The sequence below is a fragment of the Mustelus asterias genome, chromosome 11 (genome assembly GCF_964213995.1).
Source record: "Mustelus asterias chromosome 11, sMusAst1.hap1.1, whole genome shotgun sequence".
NCBI lineage: Eukaryota > Metazoa > Chordata > Chondrichthyes > Carcharhiniformes > Triakidae > Mustelus > Mustelus asterias.
The window spans coordinates 92,786,301-92,804,838 of record NC_135811.1 but is presented as its reverse complement, the minus strand read 5'-3'; the positions used below and the strand labels follow the sequence as shown (position 1 = coordinate 92,804,838).

The following is an 18,538-nucleotide window of genomic DNA, read 5'->3' as shown; positions in this document are numbered from 1 at the left end:
GATCTAAAGTTCCAAATGTGCGGGGAAAATGGGAGTAAATCCTGCTGTTTTTTTCGCGTGATTTCCATAATGAATCTCCAACACTCTGTGCATCACAAAGTGCCTCAGCGAGGTTCACTCTGGAAACTGGTGGATGGGGCCTATTCCCACCCGAGAGGCCGCCAGCATATCGCTGAGTGGGCCATTGCGCATGCGCCGATCTGTCAGCGCAGAGATTGGTGCGTGCACATTGTCCCCCACCATTGCCGGCCTCCAGATCGCTGGCCAGCCCCACAACACCCCATCTCTGGCCTTCCAACCTCCCCACCGTCCCAATTGTTGGCCTCCCCGACCTCCCCGGGCCAGCTTCTAAGTCTGCCCACCCCCTGGCCATTCCCAATCCCTTACACCCTCCCACCAGACAGTCCCAACACCCACCCCCCCCAGATCCCGATGACCAGCTCGGATGTCTCCCCACCCTCCCAGTTAACCCCGATCTTCCCTCCGACAGTCCCAACCCCCCCCCCCCACCCCCCACCACAGCCCCGACCCTCTCCCCTTGATGGCCAGTCCCGATCACCTCCTCGCTCCCTCCCCCACTGATCCTCTGGCATAGTGGCAGTGGGCGCCTCCCCACTGATTGCCTTCCAAAGTAAACACCTCCCCCTTTGGCCCCACCCCCTTGGCACCACCCAGTGCGAAGTGCCAAGGTGCCCGATGAGCAGTGCCAGTTTCCCCTTGGGCAATGCCAGGGTGCCAGGCTGGCCCTTACCACCGACCTCACGGGGGGGGGGGGGGGGGGGGGGGGGGGGGGGGCCTCAATGGCCTCTCTTCCCTCCAGCGGGGTCAGGCCACCTGTTCCCCATTAGTGCGGAGCAGTAGTAAACCCGCTGGATGGAACCACTCCCGGTTGGGATGGGGGAGGGGGGAAATGCTAGCGGGCCCGGAGAATTCAGTCCCGGGCCCGCTAATCATATGGAAATGGAGATTTCCACATGATAATCAGCTCCACGCTGATTTCAGGCACGGATCCTGATTTTGTCAAATATCTTAGCCTCGGAGATGCGTGGAGGCAATGCACCCAGTGGAAAGCCTGTGAAATGGCCGCCGCTGAAGAATAAAGCACCTTGGAAGACTTATAAACATAGAAGAATAAAGAGAGGCCACAGTTCAGAGACCATTGCCATGGAGGGAGAACTCCCTCAGTGGAAGGGCTGTGGCAGCAGTGGCTACAGGAGGGGAGTTAAAAATGGTAGATGGAGTAGCCCTCCCCTCCCAATCCCACCCCCCCCCCCCCCCCCCCCACCCCCCCCCCCCCCCCCCCCCCCCACCAACCCCATCCTGGACTTCTGCCTGGAGGCCGCCACCATTCATTGGCCAGAGTTGCTGGTAACTCTCCCCCAGCCTGAACAGAAGGCCCAACTGCCAACTCGGAAATTCCAGTTGGCATCAGACACTGACTAATAAGAAGCTCATTATGGGGTTTAATTGGCTAGCTGCACTTGTGAAAAAGGTAGCTGTCATTACCTCCCCCACCAGTCCTCATCCCGTCCCTGCCAACAGGCATGTATAAAAATGGCTCCCCAGCAAGAAGATGCCAGAGAACTGGCATACTGGCTGGCGGCAGGAAATTCCAGATCCACTTACCACCGTGCTTGCTCCCAAAGCCTTTGCAAAATTCTGATCACTGCATTCCTTGGTCTATATCTATATACCATGAACGGTGTACAATTGCATGCATACATCTGGCATTGCTGGGCCCCAGATGAACTCCAAATATTGTTGCTTGTTAATATATTTGTTGCGTTAGTTTCCAGTCCAGTGAGGTTACTGATAGATTCCCAGAAGAATTGGTGGTGCAGAGCAGCAAGAAATATCGCTGTATTGTGCAATAGATTTGGATGAAGTTATTCTAGTGTTCAGAGGTTGTGAAAAACACTAAACAACAAAACTGAATGCAAACAATTGCCCATATTTCCAGAAATGATGGGAGTGAAAATTTGCGGTCAATAAAGTATACAAGTTCATATGATGCTTCTACCAGCTTTAATGGGTTTTCTCAATGGTCGCCCTTTATTGCTTTGGTGTACTAATGTATTTGGTTAAATGGACATGAACCTTTGAAGTTCAAGGTTATTTATTAGTGTCACAAGTAGGGTTTACATTAACACTGTAATGATGCTACATTCAACCAGCAATCGTTCGACTGATAAGGTTCAGAAATAAAGAATGGCACGGAATCATGGTGGCTCACAGTGGTTCGCACTGCTGCCTCACAGCGCCAGGGACCCCGGGCTTGATTCCCGGCTTGGGTGACTGTGTGGAGTTTGTACATTCTCCCCATGTCTGCATGGGTTTCCTTTGGGTGCTCCGGTTTCCTCCCACAGTCCAAAAAAGTATGGGTTAAGTTGATTGGCCATGCTAAATTGCTCCTTAGTGTTAGGGGGATGTCAGGGGGGTTAGTAGGGTAAAATATGTGGGGTTACGACGATAGGGCCTGGGTGGGATTGTTGTCGGTGCAGGCTTGATGGGCCGAATGGCCTCCTTCTACACTGTAGGATTCTATGACATCTCCTTTTGTTGTTGATACCTTTTAATAACTTCATTTGGGGAAATAGGTGAGGGGGGAGAGGGGGGGAGGAGGGGGGGGGAGAGGGGGGGGAGGAGGGAGGGGAGGGGGGAGGGGAGGTGGGGGAGGGGAGGTGGTGGGAGGTGAGGTGGGGGAGGGGAGGTGGGGGGGTGGAGGGGAGGTGGGGGTAGGGGAGGTGGGGGGGAGGGGAGGTGGGGGGGAGGGGAGGTGGGGGGGAGGGGAGGAGAGGGGAGGGGAGAGGAGGGGAGGGGGGGGTGTAAATGTTATTAATGTTAATTCTACTCCAATATCTCGATCTGATGTTCATTGCATGAAACTTCTTGTGGTTTTAAGCCTTATCGTGCTAAGAAGAAAAGAAAGACCGTGAACTTATAAATAGCTTTTCACGATCGCAGTTGTGTTCGAATGTGCACCTGTGCCAATGAAGTATTCTGAAGTGTTGTTACTGTGTAATGTTAATGCAGCAATTAATTTATGCATAACCTGGTTCCAAAAACTTCACTGAGAGAAACAACCTATCAAATATAAAAGCAAATAACTGCGGATGCTGGAATCTGAAACAGAAACAGAAAATGCTGGAAAATTTCAGCAGGTCTGACAGCACCTGTGGAGAGAGAATAGAGCCAGCGTTTCGAGTCTGGATGACCCTTTGTCAGAAACAACCAATCAATCTGGGCAGAATTCTCCCATCTGGGAGTAGTCCTGTGGTGGGGACGGGGAGTCTTTCCCGCTGTGGGGGCCGACAGGAAACTATGCCATATTTTCTGTCCCCAGAGTAATTATTATGCTTTGTGTTTTGTGTTGAGGATGCAGCTTGATGGTGGACATCCCCCTGTTATATCCAGGTGGAACATTGAAAAGGTGCCTGATATCACTGACCCACCATTAAAGAAAGAAAATGGACCTCCCTGTAGACCCTGAAGCTGGAAGATTCATCTGATAGATTCTCAACCACACACTGCTGTGGTGTTCCAGTGTCACTGGCAGTTCCATTCCCAACTCCAAAGGCAGCCCCAGGCCTTCTTCAAATAAGTCCCGACTTTTGCATACCACGTTGATGCTTTCTAGTGGGATTCCTGATCCGCCGTGGCGGCCAACATCAGAATATCCCATTATAATTTCACGCAGGCATAAAAACAGTTTTTATCATCACCAAATTCTCACCACTGGTGTGGGATTGGGAGAATTCCACCCTCTGTCTAAATAAAGCTGGTTGAAAGATAAATGTTGGATGGGCATCACCCCTGCTGCATTTGAATAGTGCCATGGGATCTTCATACCTATCTCAGAGGGTGGACAATGCCTTGATTAATGTCTCATCTGAAAAGCAACACTTTTTACAGCATGGCATTCCCACAGCATTGCATTATGTGTCAGCCTGGATTATGTGCAAGAGTGGGACTTGAACCTATGATTTTTGGACTCAGGCAAGAGAGTGCGATCACTGGGCTAAGGCTGAGAGCTTGCTCAAGATCTAGGAGCTAGTTTGGCTCTCTGCATTTTGAAGCTTTGTTATAGTATGTTGTTATTGTGGGCCAACCCACATGACACGGACTGCAGCGATTCAAGAAGGCAGCTCACCACCACCTTCTCAAGGGCAACTAGCGGTGGGCAATAAATGCTGACCTAGCCAGTGACGCCCATGTCCCACAAATGAATAAAAAAAACACAAACACATCATCTGTGTTGACCAATGATATGGGTGGATTCTACTAGGAATTCTTCACATTCCCATAAGATTAATCAAATAATCTAAAACTAAAAATGGTAGTTCTTTGCCTACATTTGAATGAAATTATGTTATTGCGTTGCATAACTTTCTTACCTGGAGGTGTGGTTTGGCCAATAACTGCATCAGTTCCCTTATGTCACTATTGTTTTGTCCACTTTGCAACTCTTCTGAGATCTACAAGAGGTTAAAAAAAAGACATATTTTTATGCTTCACCTTAGCCCAACTCTTAGATATATCTCAATGGGGTGGCATGATGGCCCAGGTCCCTGCCTCATAGCGCCAGGGACCTGGGTTCGATTCCCGGCTTGAGTGGTTGTCTGTGTGAAGTTTGCACGTTCTCCCCGTGTTTGCGTGGGTTTCCTCCGGGTGCTCCGGTTTCCTCCCACAGTCCAAAGATGTGCGGGTTAGGTAGATTGGCCATGGTAAATTGCCCCTTAGTGTCAGGGGTACTAGCAAGGGGAAATGCATGGGGAAAGGGCTAGGTGAGATTGTGGTCGGTGCAGACTCAATGGGCCGAATGGCCTCCTTCTGCACTCTTGGATTGTATGATTCTATGAAATGCTTGACATATAGTAAACTAGAAATACATTGGCCGGAATTCTCCCATCCTGCCCGCCGCTGGAATTTTAGTGGGTGGGTTGTGGACAATGTGAAACCCCATTGATGGTCGGGTAGGAATTTCTGGCTTTTAGACCAGCGCATCCGGAGAATTCCGCCCATTGACCCACATAGCGGGACAAGTACTGATCCTGTGCTACAAAAATGCTTGCTGAGGTTTTCCAAAATTGTAACTGAAAAATACATTTTTACAGTTCTGAATGGTGCCTAATCACTACTACTTGCTTTAACTTCTCACCTCCCCATCTATGCCAGTTTAGCTTCAAAGTTTATTTATTTATTAGTGTCACAAGTAGGCTTGCATTAACACGGCAATGAAGTTACTGTGAAAATCCCCTTGTCGCCTCCGGCGCCTGTTCGGGCACACTGAGGGAGAATTTAGCATGGCCAATGCACTCAGCCAGCATGTCTTTCAGACTGTGGGAGGGAACCGACGAATCCGGAAGAAACTCACGCAGACACGGGGAGAACATGCAGACTCTGCACAGGCAGTAACTCAAGCTGGGAATCGAACCGGGTCCCTGGCGCTGTGAGGCAGCAGTGCTAACCGCTGTGCCACCGTGCCGCCCCATCATTCCCAGAGATACTTTCCTACATTCCTAGCAACATCATTCCCAGAGGTACTATGGTTCTGTTGGTATAACAGGTCGTAATAACAAGGCTAGTTTACTAAGATTGTGTTTCTTATACACTTGTCAAAAAGTTTAGATTGAGAGCTACTATCAGGAGCAGAAGATGGCTGACACTCTCGACAAGTGTAATGGGCTAGCACATCACCTTATGAGGAAGCCAGTTTGGAATGTTGACAGAATATTACTTTGTCTTCATGTGGGGCGGCACGGTAGCACAGTGGTTAGCACTGCTACTTCACAGCTCCAGGGACCTGGGTTCGATTCCCGGCTTGGGTCACTGTCTGTGTGGAGTTTGCACATTCTCCTCGTGTCTGCGTGGGTTTCCTCCGGGTGCTCCGGTTTCCTCCCACAGTCCAAAGATGTGCGGGTTAGGTTGATTGGCCATGTTAAAATTGCCCCTTAGTGTCCTGGGATGCATAGATTAGAGGGATTAGTGTGTAAAATATGTAGGGATATGGGGGTAGAGCCTGGGTGGGATTGTGGTCGGTGCAGACTCGATGGGCCGAATGGCCTCTTTCTGTACTGTAGGGTTTCTATGATGTTTGATATGAACTCCCCCAAAGCTGTATTCCACAATATGGGCGCAGGAAGTGGAGAAAAAGGACATCAGTCATGTCTTCTTATGACAGATCGAAGCTCAGTATTTTTGATAGGTTTATTTACTATGTTTCTGAATTTAGCTTCAATGTAATCTCTGCCAGAATTTTCATCAATATGAAGGTAACAAAGAGAAAAATTGAGAGCTGTCAAAAAACAAAAAGGCCACCTGAAAAATGAGCAATCTCTTGGGTAAAAATAGCACGTTTGCCCACAATAACAATTTTCAGATTTCTGCCCTGTGGCACAGTGGTTAGCACTGCTGCCTCACAGCACCAGGGACCCGGGTTCAGTTCCGGCCTTGGGTCACTGTCTGTGTGGAGTTTGCACATTCTCCCCGTGCCTGCGTGGGTTTCCTCCGGGTGCTCCGGTTTCCTCAAAGATGTGCAGTTTAGGTTGATTGGCCATGCTAAATTGCCTCTATTGTCAGGGGGATTAGCAGGGTAAATATGAAGGGTTACGGGGATAGGGCCTGGGTGGGATTGTGGTCAGTGTAGACTCAATGGGCCGAATGGCCTCCTTCTGCACCGTAAAGATTTTATGATTCTATGATTCTTGTCTTGACAACGGCTGTCATCACTGAAGTTTACTGCTTCTTGCCAACTCTATAGGCCAATGTTCACACAAAGTCAAGGCAAACTGTGGAGAAGAGCACAGTCACCTGTTATAAAGGCCACGAGGGAATCGTCAATGCATCTCCCCATGGGCCTCATAGAGTACGAGCTCCCCGATTAGGAGAAGGGAGGCTCACCCAACAGGGAAGGAGCAGTGGGGCGAGAGGGGGGTTAAATCTAGGTGGTTCCACTCAGGATGGCAGTGGAAAGACTTCGGAGTTGATCTGTACACCACAGTTGCTGAATGGCACTTTGAGCGTGCTGTAAATAAACGGCGATAGTGACGGAAGACTGGCTTCAGTAAGATTATTACATTTCCCAAATTATTTCTCTAAAAATATGTCCTTCACTACTTTTTCCATCAAATCCTAGCTCTCCATAACCCATTGATTGGGGACAATTTAAGGGAATGGCAGCATAATGGTGATGTTAATGGATTAGTTATTCAGTGGCCTCGGTTAATGACACAGAAACACCTCACCATGACAGCTGAGAAATTTAAGTTCATGTAGTGTGTAAAAACTAGAATCAGTAACAGCGATCACAACACAGGCAGATATGCAATAAAACACAGCGCTGCAGTGTGGGGCTCAGCCAATGGAGGGGTGCCATACTGAGAAGTGGCTGTGAGAGTACCAATCAGAGCCTGGTGACTCTAAATTTGCACGGTTTTTGGGTGACTCTACCAGGGGCCAGGATTGAGAGTGAGATGGTTTGGTGGCACCCGGACTGGTAAGAGTGAGGTGGCTGACCAAGGGAGGGAGAAGAGGCCAAGGCAGGCCCCCTAAAGCCAGCAGCAGCCAGCCAGCCAGCCAGGAGCACGTGCGATCATCAAGACCCGAGGCCCGGCCACCTCAGTGAGGGGTGAGCACTGAGAAGCCAGAAGGGGCGAGGGCCAGGCAGGCGGCGGCATGGATTTCAGGGCGCAGTGCGGTGACTCATCCGGGGCTGAGAGTGAAGAGGGCTGGATAACCGGGGTGGTGAGGGTGAGAACAGAGGCTAGGCCAGATAGCCAGCAGTAGCCAGTGAGCCACCAGGGCACCTGCGAGCTTAGGTCGCCAAGGGGAGAGGCTGCAGGGGCGACCCGGCCCCCAGGCCAGGGACGAGAAGGGCTGGGCAGACAAAGGCGAGGCCTTCACTTCTGGGCAGGCTGCCATGTCATCAGGGGTGGGGCGTGATGTCGTCCTGCAAAGAGAGAGAGAGCATGGGGCCCCCAAAAGTGTAAGTCCCTCCTGGGCTGTGATGTTCCTGGATTGAAGTAAAACACCATCCAGTTCACTAACAGGGAAGGAAATCGGTTGTCCTTACCCTGTCTGGTCTAGGTGTGTAACCAAACTCACAGAAATGTGGTTGCAATCTGAAATGTGCAGTTATAGTGCAAATATGGCAACCTTACCCTTTGTAGCTTACTAGAATCCATGGAATAAAACCTCAGATCAATCGAACCAATGCATTCAGTCATGAAGTACTCCATTCAGCTTGCTATTTACTACATCTGGGATTGTGGTCAGTGCAGACTTGATGGGTCAAATGGCCTCCTTCTGCACTGTAGGGATTCTATGATTCTATGAAAGTGCTCTCCACAGATTTAGTTCCAAGAAGAGGTTAACCCTCATTGCAACCCAGTCTCAGCTGGCTATTTCTGTCTGGGTCTTTTGTACTTCTGCTCATTTCTGAATGATTTTCACAATGTTCTCCCTCCTCCTCCATCTTTTCTTATTAGGCGACGTTTCTGGGGCCAGAGAAAACAATCTCATTTTGTTTTCTTTTCAGCTGCCTTGAGAACTGTGTGATCTGAGCGTTGATTCAGCTTCGTCCTAGATCTGTCTCTAATTTCATTTCAAATCCCCGCACCAGCCAGTGTTCACTTCCTGACTTAATGGACCTCCTGCCGCAGGTACGTTATTTAGGACAAATTAAATTTTATTTTAAGGGGGTTTTGCTGCAATGCTGTATAATTTACTGCTGATATGATCAATTTTCTACCTTTAATCTGTGGCACAAAAATATGGTTGCTGTACTTTAAAGTGTATTAAAAAATAGATCTTGTAATTTCCTAAAAGTATTAAGCAGCAAGGGTGGTCCTGGTTGCTTAATTTTGCAGGTATAATTCCAGCATTCTCAACAGGACATTGTATTTATGTTGTATACATAGGGTGGCATGGTGGCACAGTGGTTAGCACTGCTGCCTCACAGCGCCAGGGACCTGGGTTTGATTCCCGGCTTGGGTCACTGTCTGTGCGGAGTCTGCACGTTCTCCCCGTGTCTGCGTGGGTTTCCTCCGGGTGCTCCGGTTTCCTCCCACAGTCCAAAGATGTATGGATTCGGTGGATCGGCCATGCTAAATTCTCCCTCAGTGTACCCGAACGGAGTGTGGCGACGAGGGGATTTTCACAGTAACTTCATTGCAGTGTTAATGTTAGCCTACTTGTGGCAGTAATAAATAAACTTTACTTTTACTTTATTTGTCTGGTCGCCTACTGATGATGTCACATCCCATTGACCAATGGCAAATGCAGTGCAGGGGATTGTCACTCGCAAATAGGGGATTGTTCCTTTATTAAAGGCAAATTACTGTGGATGCTGGAGTCTGAAACGAAAACAGAAAATGCTGGAAAATCTCAGAAGGTCCGACAGCATCTGTGGAGAGAGCATCCAGACTCGAAACGTTGGCTCTATTCTCTCTCCACAGATGCTGTCAGACCTGCTGAGATTTTCCAGCATTTTCTGTTTTTGTCAGTAGTCTCAACACCAGGTTAAAGTCCAACAGGTTTATTTGGTAGCACGAGCTTTCGGAGTGCTGCTCCTGCATCAGGTGAGTGCATTTTCTGTTTTTGTTAGGGGAGGCAATGGCCTAGTGATATTACCGCTAGACTATTAGTCCACAAACTCAGCTGATGTGCTGGGTTCGAATCCCGCCACGGCAGATGGTGGTATTTGAATTCAGTAAAAAAGAAAATGTGGTATTAAGAATCTACTGATGGCCAGGAAACCATTGTCGATTGTCAGAAAAACCCAATCTGGTTCACTCATGTCCTTTAGGGAAGGAAATCTGCCGTCCTTACCTGGTCTGGTCTACATGTGACCCCAGAGCCACAACAATGTGGTTGACTCTCAGCTGCCTTCTGAAATGGCCTAGCAAGCCACTCAGTTCAAGGGCAGCTAGGGATGGGCAATAAATGCTGGCCCAGCCAGCGATGCCAAAGCCCCATGAATTAATGAAAAAAGGGGCCTCTTTCCTATAGCGGATTCATTTCTCAATGCGATCATGTACACAATGTTTCCCTGATGACCAATGGCTGGCTATGGCTCTTTGTAGCTACTTACATTCTCCGCTAAAGCTGCTGCACTGTGTAGGGCAGGAGATGGTCCTTGCCTGACAAACTGCTGGAGCTTCTGATGAATCTGTAATGGAAACAGAGACTCATTAACCCAACTCCTACTCCATTCACTATGATTAAGCGAATTGCACAGAAATAGCCAGGCGTCTGGGGTTGCTGCTCAGATAAGGGACTGGGATTCAGTGATGAAGTGCATATCTCGGTAAGGGTATGCAAAAAAAGATGACTTGTAATTGAAACAGACAGATCAAAATTACAGAGGAACAGAAGTCATTAAATCTAATGGTTACTGTAGATCAATTCACAGGTTTGTTGCACTCAATATTACTCTGTATTAAAACTTCAGTCAAGTTTATGTGAAATGAATGTGAGGTTATTCAATCTGGTCTCCATTATTCACACAAATCAAATCTAAACTAGCTCTCCCTGAAGTCAGGGCGAGCAGCGTATTTTATGTTACAGTATAACATAGTTAAGTTATAGCACTAGAGACTGTACTACACCATTCGCAATACTATACCTTCATGAGCGAGTTGAAACTATGTTCGCTGAAGACCTCTGTCAGGAAGCCAATTTCTGCGGTGAGATTGGCATCTGGTCTTAGTTGTGCTGTCAGTAGAGCCAGTATCTCATGCAATCCTGTACAGAAAACACCACAAAGTACCCATGGGACTGTTAATGAAAACAACACAATGATTCCCATGGGACTGTTACAGAAAACATCGCAATGGTACCCTATGGGGGAGTCGAGTACTTATCTTCAGTTTCTTGATGGTTGTGCATAATTATGGAAGTTTTGTTATTTGGTAGACTGAGTGAAGAATTTGGCACAATTTTCTTTCCCTGTAATTGAAAATGTTTTATATGTTTGCATATTTACCCAACAACTTGACTCAACATATGTTTTACTGGTTAGGACGTTGCGTGTCAACAGACATTTTGGCCTTAAAAATCCATAGATCACAATCCATGTGGTTACACTTGTGTCCCTTAATTCCCTCCTGCCAGGCTTTGTATGATTGGCAAGTGTGAAATTGAATGGCAGAGAGCAGCCCTACCATTGTAGACTTTGGGTACAATTTTCCCAAAATTGCACAGAGTGCTGGATCAGCCAAGAAAGGCAGTGTGAAACTTGCTGGCTTCACAGTGCCTTTTTTCATCTGATTTAACAGCAATTTCTGAGTGCTGGCAAGAGTCACACAGCCAGCTGGAGGGGTGGGGCCTAAACATGCCGACAAAGCCAGGATTCTGAGATTGGGGCGCCAATTTCAAAGTTAAATTTAAGGACCCCCCTCTCCCCCTAACAGAGATTGGGACACCCCCCCTTGGAGATTGGGCACCACACCCTCCACCTCCCGCTTACAGGCATCGGGATCTCTAGCCCTGCTCCCCCCCTCCGCAGACGTCAGGGTGCACCTCGCTCCTCCTCCACTACCCCACCACACACATAAGGGTAACCTCCCCTTGCCAGAGCCTTATGCCAGAGGCCCCTTGGCATTGCCCCTTCATGTGCCCCCTTGTCATGCAAGGGCACAGTGCCAGGGTGCCAGGGTCTAAGCCCAGCCTTTTCCCTCAACTTTCGGGGTCTACAGACACCTTCACGTCCCCAGCATGGTCATCAAAACTGGTTTTCACTTTTGAAAACCAGTAGAGACTCGCACTGGCATGACGTCATGCCACCAGGGGGGAGGATGCATCACGGGCAGACGCTGCAGTTGGGGGGGGTGGGTGGGGGGGGGGGGGGGGGGCGGGGGAGGGGGGGGGAGATCTCAAACTGAGAGCTTGCTAGTGAAAATCCCATTTCTGGACACTTTGTGCCCACGGCTAACGGGCCCACTGAATCGAGCCCATAACTCTGGAGTTTGCCTCCTCTGTGTGACCAGAAATTCAGGCACCCACTGCCAGTTGGGGATGCACATTCCTGGAACCATCCATGCAAAGGATTTGAAAACCATTATTTCTTCTGTTCAGTTCTAGACTTCTTTTCTAGCCTGGACTCTGCCCATCCTCAAATCCTCACCACCTAATGATCCAGAGGCCCTGGTACGCCCATCGGTTGCCACCTTACTCATAATCTACCTCGCCGAGTCTTGAATTAGCTGGGAAATAAAATCTCGACATGTCGGGAGTTCCTGTCCCCCAGGCAACATCAGCCTTGTCAGGAAAATGTGGAAGCTCCCACCTACAGGAGTCCAGTTAGAAACTCCTAGAATCAATGGTCCCGGAGTAACTGAATCCTCTCTTTTCCAGCAGGTTCTATTGGAGTTATGCCAGGATGCTAGAAAACATGGGCTATTTTTTGTGTCTTCGAGCTTCTTCTTGGTCAGAACATACATGGATGACAGAATTCGTAATTGCCTCCAACGTGCTAATTCCATCTTCAGCTGACTGGGAAAAGAATATTTGACAGCCAGGATCACAAATGCAAGAGACTAAAATCATGTTACCATGTGGTAGTGATCCAGCACCAGTGATCTCTATGCTCCCATGCCTCAGAGGCTTGGACAACCTACTTCAGGCATCTGTTGTGGTGAGATTTGAACCCAGGTTCCCAGAACATTACTCTGGTCTTCGGATTGTTAGCCCAGTGACAATATCACTACACCACTGCTACTGCATGTAATCACAGTAAGAAGTCTCACAACACCAGGTTAAAGTCCAACAGGTTTATTTGGCAGCACTAGCTTTCGGTGCCTCAAGCTCCTTCTTCAAGTGAGTGAGGACTTGTGTTCACAAACAGGGCATATAAAGACACAAACTCAATTTACAAGATAATGTTTGGAATGCGAGTCTTTACAGGTAATCAAGTCTTAAAGGTGATGCGCGTCTGGTAAATAGACAAAGCTGATGTTGCCAGAAACAGAAGGCTTTTATTCGCTAAAAAAGGAACGATGTGGAACAGACAATAAACAGACAATACTGAGCATGTGGACCTCCCGACTGAAGGCCGGAGGGGGAGGGCTGCAGCCTTTATACCCTGAGGGCGGAGTCTCCAGTTAAAGGTGCAGCCGAATTAAAGGTGTCAGGGAGTGTCTCATATATGAACAGTAGTGGCAACAATATATACAGCTGAACCGTGCCGAAGGCACAACAGTGGTTTACCACAAAAGGTACAGACAATGTGAGTGGAGAGAGGGTGAAGCACAGATTAAAGAGATGTACATCTCTTCTGAGACTTCTTATCGTGCTTACCCCAGCCCAACGCCGGTGTCTCCACATCACTGCATGTAATGACAGAGTAATAAATGGAAAGCGCTCAGGAGGAGGTTATTTGACTTATCAAGTCTGCACTGCTCCAGTTGATGAATGGCACAGTGACATGTGGGTGGCACGGTGGCATAGTAGTTAGCACGGCTGCCTCACAGCGCCAGAGACCCGCGTTCAATTCCGGCCTTGGGTCACTGTCTGTGTGGAGTTTGCACATTCTCCCCGTGTCTGTGTGGGTTTCCTCCGGGTGCTCCAGTTTCCTCCCACAATCCAAAGATGTGCAGGTTGGGCTGATTGGCCATGCTAAATTGATTCTAGTGTCAGGAGATTAGCAGGATAAATATGTGGGGTTACGGGAATAGGGCCTGGGTGGGATTGTGGTCAGTGCAGACCCAATGGGCTGAATGGCCTCCTTCTGCAGTGTCGGGATTCTATTCTATTTAATTCACCCCACAACTTATTCTTACAATATTTTTTCTTAACAAGGTTATCAAATTCCCTTTTGGACATTACTATTAAATCTGTTTCCACCACCCCACTACTCACCACATTCCAAATTCTAATTATTTGTTATATAAAAGAGTATTTCCTTTTATTATCTTTGGTTCTTTTGTCAATCACTTTCAAACTGCACCGCTTGCTTATCAACCCTTCAGCCAATGGAAACAGTTTCTTTTTATTTATTCTTACCTTAAACTTTCCTGATTTTAAACACTCCGATCAAATGTCCTCTTAGTCTCCTTTGTTGTAAGGAGAACAATTGACTGACATGAATTAAAGAAAGGATCTATTCTAATGTTTTAACTCCTAAAGTATGCAACTAAATGAAATAACATTGCATTTATAAGTTCTTTATTTTGAATGCATTCATTTCAGTTTAGTTACAGGGAGCTTTTGGTAATGTTGCACTTTTTTTGTTATCTATTAAGTGTTGGAGATCTTGTTGCTCGTTCAGGAGTCTGTCTCTGAGCCAGAAGTTCCAGGTTCAAGTCCCACTCCAAGGGTGGGAATCATAGAAATCATAGAATCATCGAAGCCCTACAGTGCAGAAGAAGGCCATTCGGCCCATCGAGCCTGTACCGCCAACAATCCCACCCAGGCCCTATCCCCGTGGGGCACAATCGGAAATTTTCGCCTGAACTAATTTCAGAACATTACTCTGGTCTCTGACTTGGGGCGGCATGGTGGCACAGTGGTTAGCACTGCTACCTCACAGCGCCAGGGCCCCGAGTTTGATTCCTGGCTTGGGCCACTGTCTGTGCGGAGTTTGCACATTCTCCCCGTGTCTGCGTGGGTTTTCTCCGGGTGCTCCGGTTTCCTCCCACAGTACAAAAATGTGCGGGTTAGGTGGATTGGCCATGCTAAATTCTCCCTCAGTGTAACCGAAGAGGTGCCGGAGTGTGGCGACGAGGGGACTTTCACAGCAACTTCATTATAGTGTGAATGTAAGCCTACTTGTGACTAATAAATAAACTTCAACATTAATTTGGCTGGTCTGTCAAGTTTTCCATCCAGCCGGTGACGGTCCCCGCTATGGTGGGACTGGAAAATTCTAGACTAAGTTTGATGAGCATGGAAGGCGCATTCATAATGCAGCCAAACAGGTTGAGTGTTAACCTGCAAATCCTTCCAACACACACCAGTGGCAGACAGTAAGAATGGGAGAGACTCCTGGTCAGCCATGCGATGGAAAGAAAATTGGAGTCTCAACCATCACTGTTCCTAGCTACAGACCACATCATGCATGTAAAAGCAACTCAGACTCCTTGGAGATCAGTTTGGCTTAGCTGGCCGGATGGCTGGTGTGGATCAGATTGGTGCCAACTGCACAGGGTTTGATTCCCCGTCCGACTAGGATGGATTGGGGATCTGTTTCCTTGTCCTACCTGCAGTGGAGGTTGTGATGCTGTGCGTCAGACCTGCCTTTGGCAGAGAACTGAACACTTGTTAAATATGTCATTAATTTTCGATTGAGTTCTCAAACCAAAACACTGCAATTCAAAGGATTGGATATACTTGAAATCACTCTTTGAATCAAATAATGCATCAATTTTCTGTTAAACTTAATGTTTAACTTAACTGAACTGGAATTTACTTCTTCCTTTATGTTATGATTTTAATCAGGCAATTGAGGTTGGCCTGGATGAATATGAGATCCCTGATTAAGGGTCAAATTGATGGTCCATTCAGGGAGCCCCATGCTCTGTACTTAATAGGAGTGTCAATTCCTCTGGCACTCCAGATGTAGATGGCATAATGAGAGCACTCTGTATAGTGTTGTTGGATATTGTAAATAAAGGAATTCTGGTGAAAGGACTTCCGCCTCCGAGGACTTACTCCACTTTATTACATTCAGGGCTTAGTAACATTGTTTTGGTATCAGTGAAACTTAGCTTCAGCGAACAAGATATGACATAAAAATTTGTGGCAGCTCTTTTAAGTGTATATAAACATTACACTGGATAAACCCATTATACATAGCAGTGGTACTGAGGCTGCTACCCTGGCTGTGCTCATTGTGCATGGTGACATTGCAGTGGGTTGTAGTTGGGGTGGCTGCTTAATTGCATACCTCCACATCATCCCCAGTGGGATAACTGACCTTTCATGGTAAAGGCAATCAGTGGTACTCTGCACACTAATTAGATCACTTAAGTCCCTCAAGCTATTAGCAATGAACTCCAGCTTAGTCAATGGGAAGAAAATTACTGAAGTGTATCAAAAGTCCTGTGTCTACTGCTCAGCACACCTCAATACCCATTGAATACAACTGCTTTGGAACATGAGCAAATTTATTGCTGAGGTGTTTATTTCTGTTAATATATGAAAACACATTAGAGCAACAAATGTACATTTATATAGCACCCTCAACAACCTTGGAATACCCCAGGCACTTCACAGCCAGTGAAGTACTTTTAAGATACAGCCATTGTAATATAGCAACCAGCAAGGTTCCACAAACAGCAATGAGGTAGATAAACTGACCAATGAAACTGTTTTAGTGATGTTGGTTGAGGGAGAAATCCCCTCCTCCTTATCAAGTAGTGACAAGGATCCTTTATTAACCAAAAATGGGCCTTGGCTTAATAGCTCAGTGGTTAGCACTGCTGCCTCACAGTGCCAGGGACCTGGGTTCAATGCCTGCCTTAGGTCACTGTCTGGAGTTTGCAAGCTCCCTCCCCGTATACAGGGGTTTCCTTTGTGTGCTCCAGTTTCCTCTCAGTCCAAAGATGTGCGAATTATTAAAGTTTATTTATTAGTCACAAGTAGGTTTATATTCTCACTGCAATGAAGTTACTGTGAAAATCCCCTAGTCACCACACTCTGGTGCCTGTTCAGGTACACTGAGGGAGAATTTAGCATGGCCAATGCACCTATAGGTTAATTAGCCACGTCAATTTGCCTCTTTGTGTCAGGGGGATTAACAGGGTAAATACATGGGGTTAGGGGGATAGGGCCTGGATGGGATTGTTGTCGGTGCAGGCTCGATGGGCCAAATGGCCTCCTTCTGCACTGTAGAGATTCTATGACTCTATGATCTAAAAGGCAGCACCTCTGGCAGTTCCACCCTGCTGTGCCAACCAAGATTGTTTGCTCAATTGTCTGCAGTTGGGTTGATGCCATGACCTTCTAACACAGAGGTAAGAACCAAGGCTGACATGGGGTATTATAAACCACAAAGGAAAGCTAAGGAGTTGAAAAGTCCCTCATAGAATTACATTCCTAAAATTGTTTTGTGGTATTTATAGAAGCATTTTCGATTGAGCCCATCCGTGCCATCATACTGACAGACTGGAATTCTTCTACCTCTCCCACGGTTGAAATTCTCCAGTCTCGCTGCAGTGAATGGAGATTTGGCCAGTTCTCCATTCTTGCTGGCAGCGGTGGAGGGGTGAACGACATTGGAGAATTCTGGCCGTAATGAATGCGGCCCTTGGGAAAATTTGCATGGTGTTACATTAATTGCCTGACACAGACTGACAGATCTTTTGCTTAGAGCTACTCTGTGATTTGCACCCAATTATTTATCCGTGCTGTGTGAAGATGACATTCAACATTCAAGCATGTTGAAGGCAGTCAATGGGAGAGTTTCTTTTGTGTAACTAACTGCACAGTGGAGATTAAATACCGGGCAGAATGTCAGCTACAAATTTATAACAGAATGCACTGTTCTATCTCAGTGTAACCGGTAATTTGGAAATACACACACATTAGGCTGTAATGGATTCATTATTTCAGGTAATGTAGTGCTCCTTGATGCTCTCCAGCTGAGCTCAACCACCGAGATCTAATGCTGGCATCTATCACTTGCAGATAGTGAAGAATAAATGGGAAATCCCATCATAATGGAAAGATTTATTCTGATAAATGTCCTTTGTAGTGCTGATCTGGTAACTGAAGTGGACTTTAGTTATTAGTTCAAACTCAAGGTATAATTAAAGTTAGTAACTAAATAGTTTTGAGGCAAACCTACACTTCTGCATCAAGAATATTAAAATTTGTTCTAAGATTAAAGTCTCCTGATATTATGAAAGATTAGGGTGGCATGGTGGCACAATGGTTAGCACTGCTGCCTACAGCGCCAGGGACCCGGGTTCGATTCCAGCCTCGGGTGACTGCGTTCTCTGTGTGTCTAAGTGGGTTTCCGCCGGGTGCTCCGGTTTCACCCCCACACTTTAAAAAATGTGCAGGCTGAGTGGATTGGCCATGCTAAATTGCCCCTTACTGTCACAGAATCCCTACTGTACAGAAGGGGGCCATTCGGCCTATCGAGTGTGTACCGGCCACAATCCCACCCAGGCCTTATTCCCATAACCCCGCACATTTACCCTGCTAATCCCCCTGACACTACGGTCAATTTAGCATGGCCAATCAACCTGTGGGGGGAACCTGGAGCACCCAGAGGAAACTCACACAGACACAGGGAGAAAGTGCAAACTCCATACAGACAGTGACCCGAACCTGGAATTAAACCCAGGTCCCTAGTGCTGTGAGGTAGCAGTGCTAACCACTGTTCCAATGTACCACCCTTGTTGGGGGGATTAGCAGGTTAAATATGTGCGATAAGGCCTGGCTGTCAGTGCACGCTCGAATGGCTGCCTTCTGCACTGTAGGGATTCTATAATTATTTACATTAACCCCTTCCGCAGAACATGTCTCCAACTTTGAAATGACCAACATTCTGCGGTTGAAGAGTTAATAACTCCTGGTTCTAACAGTCAAAAAT

The 18,538-nt window shown here is 47.3% G+C and overlaps 1 protein-coding gene across 1 annotated transcript in view; it reads right to left on the bottom strand.

Annotated features, from left to right (window-relative positions):
• The window catches only part of LOC144500971 (MAGUK p55 subfamily member 3-like), a 114,615-nt gene that overhangs the window by 53,000 nt on the left and 43,077 nt on the right, over window positions 1-18,538 (bottom strand). The window contains exons 4-6 of the mRNA XM_078224470.1: window positions 10,625-10,743; window positions 10,091-10,168; window positions 4,395-4,475 (exon numbers count right to left, since the gene is read on the bottom strand). Of these exons, the coding sequence (XP_078080596.1) occupies window positions 4,395-4,475; window positions 10,091-10,168; window positions 10,625-10,743 (278 nt within the window). The remainder of the gene's footprint in view (window positions 1-4,394; window positions 4,476-10,090; window positions 10,169-10,624; window positions 10,744-18,538) is intronic.